This window comes from Quercus lobata, chromosome 4, assembly GCF_001633185.2.
Source record: "Quercus lobata isolate SW786 chromosome 4, ValleyOak3.0 Primary Assembly, whole genome shotgun sequence".
Classification (NCBI taxonomy): Eukaryota; Viridiplantae; Streptophyta; class Magnoliopsida; order Fagales; family Fagaceae; genus Quercus; species Quercus lobata.
In genome coordinates, this window is record NC_044907.1 from 19,490,527 (window position 1) to 19,499,362 (window position 8,836).

Consider the following 8,836-nt stretch of genomic DNA (forward strand, 5'->3'; position numbering starts at 1 on the left):
CCACAGGAACCAGAAAGTCAGAGGATTGGCTCTGATACCATGTTAAGAATATAAAGTGTGAGAAAGACTGAATAGTCTGTATATTGATGTGTATAAAATAATGTACAATAGAGAGCCTTATATAGGCTAGATATGTGTGCAGTATAAGTAAAAGGAGTAAACTACAAGTACAATATACTGGGCTAAGCCCAATGGGCTAAACTAGTCTAAGCTATACACTAACACTACTAAACCCAATGTAGAGAAGTACAGATTAATTCACAATGACTCATTTGATCGAATTGAACATCTTGAGTTCCCACTAATGACTCGTCGTCGTAGTCGTATTCACAACTGTACATTTATCGGTTATGCGAATGATTTGTTTTGCCTTTATGAAAAAAAAAAACGCTTTATTCTATTCTAATCCCTCTATTAGAAAATGTATTATCCTTCCTAAGCATTGCATTAAGATTAAGACAGATGGTCTTGTTCAATGTCATTCAGCTTTCGGGTTTGATCCACGGACAAATGATTATAAGGTGGTGATAATTGCACTTTCGTATAATCCGTATTATATGAAAAAGGAGCCAACTCTGGTTGAGGTTTACTCTCTTAGTGAGGGTTCTTGGAAAATGATTGATGCTAGCAACTCTTTTCCACCTAATATTCGTTTTGATGAGTATAAATGTCCGGCAGCTTCTTTAAATGGGGCTATCCATTTCACAGTAAAGGTTAAGCTGAATTTTACTGAATTAGCAGTTTTATCGTTTGATTTGAGGGATGAGGTTTTTCATGTGATATCGTTGGCAAATAGTACAAGCAGGCACGGATGTATTAAGGCTTCAGTATTTAGGGGATTACTTTCCCTAATATGCCAAAGGAGTACACCCAGCAAATGTTGTTCTATTTGGGTGATGAAAGAGTATGGAGTTGTTGATTCTTGGACTGAACAGTTTACTTTTGATCACAGTGGAGGATATTTATCAGTAATTGGTCTCCGGAAGAATGGTCATGTATTAATGAAGAATATGGAGCGTATGCTACAAAAGGGCCCCCGTGTCATCGAAGAAGGAAATATAGAACCTTCTTACACGTTCTCTTCGTATGACCCTGTGAGCCAACAATTTAAGAATTTGGGGACTATTGGGAAGACATTACAATGTGTTGATAATTATACTGAGAACCTTGTCTTACTCCGCAAACCAAATGATGCAGTTTCAAGTAAGGGAGTGAGCAGGAAGAGGAAATGCAGGTAAAAGCTTGATTCAACTCAAAATTTCAGCATTTAATTTCCTCAGTTCTATCTTATTCTTGGTATATACTAGATATTGTTGTGTGGCTATAAGTAAACATTACATTGCAAATCTCAATATATGGCTTTTGGATGTAATTTGTTCTTGAATGGCATTAATAGTCATAATTGTTATATATGATCTTGTGGTTGTGATTGATAATCGGTTTTGACCTTGGACATTTGGAAGCAGGAAACTGTAAGTATAAACAAAACACTGATGTTATTATCTTTTTGTAGATGCTGAACTTGTCACATCTAACCCATATTCAATATAAAAATGTGTTTTACACTTACTTTTCATAAGAATTGCACATATTTTTCTGTAATGATCAGCCATCGGTTGCCTTCTGATACTGTGTTTTGTACATTACATTTTGTTTTGCATCAATGTATATACAACAAAGTATGGGAATGGGATGGGCCCAAACATTTAAGTTGTAACTGTGTGTAAGTGTAACTGTAGGTAGAGTCATGATGTTTTGCTTGGGGTTTTGACGGATTAAACTTATTACATTGTATTGAGTGTGGAAGTTTCATCAGGGTGACCTTAGTGACAACCCTAGTATTTTTTCTAAAAATATAAAAAATAATAGGCAAACATCAGTCATTAAAGTTTGCCTCATTTTCCAATTTGGTCCCTAGAGTTTCTAAAGTAGTAATCAAACCCTTAAAGTTTTTAGAATGATCTAATGTTGTCTACATGCTAATCTTGACACCAATATGTCATGTGATTGGGCATACTTATAATAAAAAAGTTCCAAGTGGCTTAAGAATTATTTATGATGAATAATAAACTTCATTGAAATTGAAATAAGGACAAAAAGATAAAACAAGATACACACGTAGCGTACTAAAAGGCAACAAAGAAGAAGAAACTAAACAGCAATGAAAGTACAAAAATCAAGCGTGTCAGGCAGAGACGTGAAAGTAACAACACCTGAAGCATTTACTCATTCAAACAATTTCTGAAAGAAGTTTCAACTCACGAATCGACCTTTCATCCCCTTCAAAAGTACGTGTATTCATTTCCCTCCATATGACTCACATAAGACAATGAGGGATCATATTCTAAAGTACCTTAGTTTTGAGTCTATTAAACTTGCCTAACCAACTTGCTATAAGTTCCACAACACTAAACGGCATGACTCAATGAACCCTAAAAGGGGAACACACCATATTCCTTAACTCTTGAGCTACTGGGCAATGTAGAAGTAATGGTTTAAAAATTAATTATACAATGGTAATCTTTGGTATATTACAAGTGACATGTGGCCTCCATGATGGCTTATAAGTTATGATTGCTACTTGGTATTGACATGGAACAAAAAAATGGGATATATTGTCCACTTTTATAAAGTCAAATTTGTTGAATAGTTCTCTATTTCAATGTCGGGAAAATACGACATAGGAAGAGAATGGGGTAATGGGTCAAATTTTGAGGACCAAAGGAAAAAATTGTATTATTTTATCAATTTTAAGGGTTTGATTGCTATTTTTGAAAGTCTAAGGAACATATTGAAAAATGGGATCAACTTTAAGGACCAAAAGTGGTGTTTGTCCAAAACTAAGTACTATTTTGTTTAGCTGAAATATGGCGTAGACTTAGGGTCCGTTTGGATACAGCTGAAAACTGAAAACTGAAATTGAAAACTGAAAAACAATGTAGTGAAATAATTTTTAAATGTGTGAATAGTATCGTGGGACCCATTTTTAATGAAAAAGTTGCTGAAAAGTGAAATTTGTGGGTCCGTGAACAGTACACGATGTGCTGTGATTGGTCCAAAAAAATTTGAAAAGTCAAAGTTTGCGGCTACTGTTCATTGAACAGTGCATGAACAGTAGCCGCAAACCCAAAACGCGTGAAAAAAAAAAAAAAAAAAAAAAAAATGAAAAACGCAGACGCAGGATTGGGCGAAAACGCCCAATCCAAACGCACTCTTAATATTTTCTTTCACTCTATTGAATTCTTTTGGTTGTGTGTTGACATGGAAAAGTTATTGATGTTAATGGGGATGAGAGGGTAAATTGGACACCTTCTACTTCTAAAAACAATTTTTTTGGCTTTTCAATGGAAACTGATTAGGGTTTTGAGGAGAGAATTATGGAATAGAACTTTGAAAATATAATAGGATTGTACTTCGGCCTCACCCCTTTTTATGTATAAAACATTAAAACTTTTATTGTACTGATAGAAAAATATAGGATTGGATTATTTGATTGTTACATGGTCTGGTTTGCTATAGGGAGTAAATCAGATCTATGGTAATTTGTTATGTTATATAGAAGGAAGATGATGAAAGTGTAAGCAAATCAGAAGAACCAAAGTTGTTGGGCTCTTTCAATCAACTCCTAGATAGATTGGAGTTATATGCCAAAGAAGAAAGCAATTTAGATTTTTTTTTTTTTTAAAGCTGGAAACTACTAAACCAAATAGGAAAAGGAAGTACGAGTTTTGAGACTCATGGCCATCATATCGCATTTCAGTGGCTAGAGAAATCACCAAATTACCATTCACTCCAAATTAAAATAAAATACAGAAAATTCTTGGAAGCAAGTCAATTGCATATTATCTTAACAAAGATAATAATCATTGTTAAGATAATAATACTTGATATCACATACTATGCTGTGGTTAGTCTGGCAGGAACCTAATGCCCTCATTTTTGAAGACAAGGTGAAAACTTTGGAACATCTAAAATGTTTACTTTTTCGTACTCTGTTTCTTTGGGCTTGTGTTTGGGGGTGTACGAACTGTACTGCTGTATCTGATTTTTTAGTTTCTATCTTCTTTAGCTCTTGATCTTTTTGTATTTGTTTTATTGTTCAAAGTGTTCACCATCGTGAACATGATGTTCAATTTTTTCTCAATAAAAGTCTTATTACCTATCAAAAAAAAAAAATCACATACTATGCTAGGTCCTCTCATAGATGACCATAAAACTTCACTTCCCTTATTAATTTTTAATGATGTGGGTCTCCTATGTTCTTTGGAAAAGTTGAAAGAATCATTTTTGCTTGGTAAATATTCAGAAAATACGCATTTCAAATGCACGTAGAAGTACAACACAATATGATATACCCTAAAGTTACATAGTTTTGACACCTTTTCCACTTCCTCTAGGTAGAACTTTTAATAGACAATTGTTACTTTCTAATTTTGTTTTCTAATTCTGTTTCTAGACAGGGAATTCTCCTACCTGAACTAATCAATTAGTATTATTGCAATTTGTACATGTTTGTTTCATGGATAATAAGGGGAAAGAAAATAACTTTTGGGAATATTTTCTATGCAACTGTGTTTGGGGAGTATGGTACATAATGAGAAAATTTGTGTCGTTTCTTTACTTCTTTATAGGATATTGATTTGATTTGGGTGTTTTGTTATGTCTTTATTTGTTGTAGATTTGATTAGAATTCATTGGTTGTTTGGATTCTTGATGCCATAAAATTGACACCTTGGACAATGCTTGGTGTATAATTTGTTATTGTTTATTACAATGTAGGAAATGTGACTTTGGTTTTATAATTTGTTGTATTTTATTACAATATAGGTCATGCGACTATGATTTTGAAGTGATTATGTGATATGGTTTGTAATGTGAGACAATTCTTGTGTTTTGTTGTATTGGTAATGTGTTTGTCATTACGAAATGATTTTGGAGTATGGCTGCCAATTTGAGAATTTCTTTTTAACGAAGATTAACATCTTTTATTATTGTCATTTTTGTTGTAGGTAATAACACTACATAGAATAGAAGGATTCAGTGGTGAAATGTAGCAGCCAGTGTTCTTAATGTCTAAAGCTTTTTTTTTGCCCTATTCTAAGCTCTGTCTAAAGCCCGTTTGGATTGGATAATTTTAAATTTTAGACTAAAATGTAAATTACACTTTAGGATAATCTTGTTTTTAACCCTAAATTTTATAATTTTAGACCTTTTTCCTTTAGTATTTGATGTCATTCCTTTTGTCTGTTCCTATCAATTACGTGGTCACTAAAATTAATAGTTACAATTATTCCGTTTATATTATAAAAAATACATTACAGTAAAATAAAATTCTCAACTTATATATCAAAAAATAATATAGGAGAAAGAAATTATATAATTTTTTTTTTTTAAGGTTCAGTCTTCTATCTCCCCTTATTTCTCTCGCCTTCCTCGCAAACTTCCTCCTTTTGCTTCTCAAGTTACTCAAACTACGCACCTTTAGTGTGATGGTCACTCTACAAATATAAATGCTTGTGGAGTGTAGGGGGCAAAGGCCAAGATTCAAGTTTTCAGAAGAGAACTTCATGCACATATACATTTAGATTAGATTAGAGTAGAAATTCTATCTTATAAAAAAAAAAAAATTCTCATATACTCGCAGATATGTTCATTAAATTTGAGTGCTTGTGTCAACTTTCTATAAAAGACCTTTTAAATTTCAACTAATTTGATAAGTTTTTTATTTTAACTAAATTTGAAAAATAAAGTAAAGATACTCATACTCGAACTTTTACTAACCAAACATGCCATCTATAATATATTATAGTTAATAATGATTCAAGGAAAGTTACAATTTTCCCCTAATGTGTAGTCATATCATAATTTAGTTTTCTCTAGACATATAATACCAAAGGTTAAAATATTAAAATGTTATTTTGGTCATTAAAGTTTGTATAAAGTTTCTTTTTCATCCTTATATTTGTTCTTCATTCTTAACCTATTGAAAATATTATATTTTCTATTGTTCAACCTTAAAAAAGTTCTTTCTCCATTCCTAAATTATTATTATTATTATTTTTTGTCTTTGTTTTCATCCCTAAACAAATGAAAAAAAGATCGATAAAGGTATAAGGATAAAAAATGAGCTTTTTATAGTTTAGGAACAAAAAAATGAAATTCAAAAATAAGGAAAACAATATTTTACCCTAATAAAATACAAGATATAATTTTTAAAAAATTCTTCTCTTGATATTGTATACTATTTTAAAGAAAAAAAAGTTTAGTATTTAAAGCATTTGATAAATTGCACTGATATATGTTTTGAAATTGTTATACATTTTTTGGATTGAAATCTTCTAGATTTTTTAGGTTCTTCTATAAAGTAGATAACTTTAAGTCTTCACATTTCTTTTAAAATAAATGGTTAAGATACTACTCTATCAGCAATCCATTAATACAATTTTAAATTGGTTAAACTTCTATTTTAATAACCATTTATTTTTTCGAGAAATAAAAAATAAATACACTAAAGCAATTCTTCCCATTAATCCGAATGATACTTAGGAAAAAAAAAAAAAAGCATCCAAGATTACTACTCTCCTCAAAATTTTCAGTATTTTAACCCACAAATAATAGCATGCAAGAAAAGTCATGACATAAAATTCCAAACTTTGGTAAAAATTTCCATTTTGCTACTTGTTTTTGGCTTTCCAATGGAAATTGATTAGAGTTTTGTAGATAAAATTTTGGAATAGATTTGTGTATAGAATAGGATTGTACTTCGGCCTCACCAGTTTTTAATGTATAAAACTTTTATTTTACTTTATTTGATTGTTACATGGTCTAGTTTGCTATAGGGAGAACCAAAGCTGTTGGACTATTTCATTCAACTCCTAGGTGGATTGGAATTATATGCCAAAGTTGAAAGCAATTTTGAGTATGATTTTATATAAATAAATAAGTCGAAAAAAAAAAAAAAAAAACAACAACAACAACAACAACAACAACGCTGGGAACTACTCCAACCAAATAGGGTAGGAAGTACAATTCTTGAGACCCATGGCCGCCACCCACCAAAATATGGTGCATTTCAGTGGCTAGAGAAATCACCAAATTACCATAGACTCTGAATTTGAAATTAAAAAAAAAAAAAAAATTTAAATTCTTGAAAGTAAAACCTATATATATATATATATATATGCAAAACTTTAGAGAAAATCTAATTATATTCTACAATTGAAGTCTAATTTTGCGCCATGTGTCCTAAATTATTTATTTTTAGAGAAAGTTTTATGTCAATTTTGGAGTCAAATGTATGACTACATCGTAAATATCCATCTAAATGAGTTACAGCGTACAAAAATCAAAAAGTCTAGAATTAATAAACAAAAAAAAATTTTAAAATGGACTAATTACATTTTCTACCTAATAATATTCTTACAAGACTTTTTATAGAGTTTAAAAAAATATAAGAACGACTATTAATAATATATCTTTTAAGTACATCCGCGTATATGCATTGGGTTGCAAGCTAGTTGTATATAATCATAAAAAACATAATAATAATTTATATCAAGGACAATTCTAGGTCCTCTCATACATGTCCATAAAACCTTCGCTTAACTTTTTAATTTTCAAATGATGTAGGTCTCCTATGTTCTTTGAAAAAGCTTAAAGAAGCATTTCTCTCTCTCTCTTTTTTTTTTTTTTTTTTTTTTTTTTGAGATAGTTTCAACCTTGCGTGTACTATGCATTTCAAATGTATGTACAAGCACAACACAATATGATATACTCTTAGAGTTGCATAGTTTGACACTTTCCATTTCCTGTAGATAGAACTGTTTATAGTTATACACAATCGTTACTTTCTATATAGGAAGCACGGACACAGACACGAGTTTGGGTACAGACACGGATACAACACGATAATATGAGTAATTTCTAAAAAATTATAATATAAAATCGTTAGTACGACATAGGTATAACACAAGTTTATCATCCTGAATAAAGTGTCTGTGCTTCCTAGCTTACTATTTTACTTTATATATATATTTGTTTCATGGATGTTCAGGGGATAGAAAATGAATTTCAAGAATATTTTCTACGCAACTATGTTTGTGGAGTATGGTACATAATGAGAGAAAATTTGTGTCAGTTCTTTATAGGATATTGATTTGATTTGGGTGTTTTGTTATGTCTTTATTTATTGAAGAATTGATTAGAATTCATTGGTTGGTTGGATTCTTGATGCCACAAAATTGACACTTCTTGGACAATACTTGGTTAATTTGTTATAGTTTATTACAATATAGGTAATGTGACTGGTTTTGAAGTGATTATAAGATTTTTTTTTTTTTTTTTTTTTTGAGAAGGTGATTATGAGATATGGTTTGTATTGTGAGACAATTCTTGTGTTTTATTGTTGTATTGGTAATGTGTTTGTCATTACAACGCGACTGTGCAACGATTGACTTGAATTGCAGTGAGATATGCTTTGAAGTTGTTAACTTGTTATCATTTTTTTATAATCAAAGACGTTAACCATATTTGATATTCAAATTGATAGAGGTGTGAGAAATTATAAAGGAGTTCATAAAAATACTTTGTGTTTTCATACTTTAAAAAAAAAATTCAAGTTCATAAAGGTTATTACTGTCTATAATATTATGACTCTTTTTTGTGTGAGGAAAAATTGAAGTATTCATGTTAGCAAATTAAATTTTACCTATTTAATGAAAAATTGTGGGATTTTGGAATTGAAAGATGATACAAATCCATTTGTTTTGAAGTAAAATATTTTTAGGTGTTTAGTATGATAAGTAAATTTTTTCTAGCAAACAATTAGAACTAGTGG

General features: G+C 30.6%; 1 protein-coding gene across 1 annotated transcript; it reads left to right on the plus strand.

The window, feature by feature from the left end:
- The first annotated feature begins 230 nt into the window (after positions 1-230).
- On the plus strand, positions 231-5,147 carry LOC115984368 (F-box protein At3g07870-like). The gene is made up of 2 exons (XM_031107397.1): positions 231-1,234; positions 5,010-5,147. Exons 1-2 carry the CDS (start codon positions 351-353, stop codon positions 5,011-5,013), a joined length of 888 nt encoding a protein of 295 aa, XP_030963257.1. The 5' UTR covers positions 231-350; the 3' UTR covers positions 5,014-5,147.
- Positions 5,148-8,836: the final 3,689 nt, after the last annotated feature.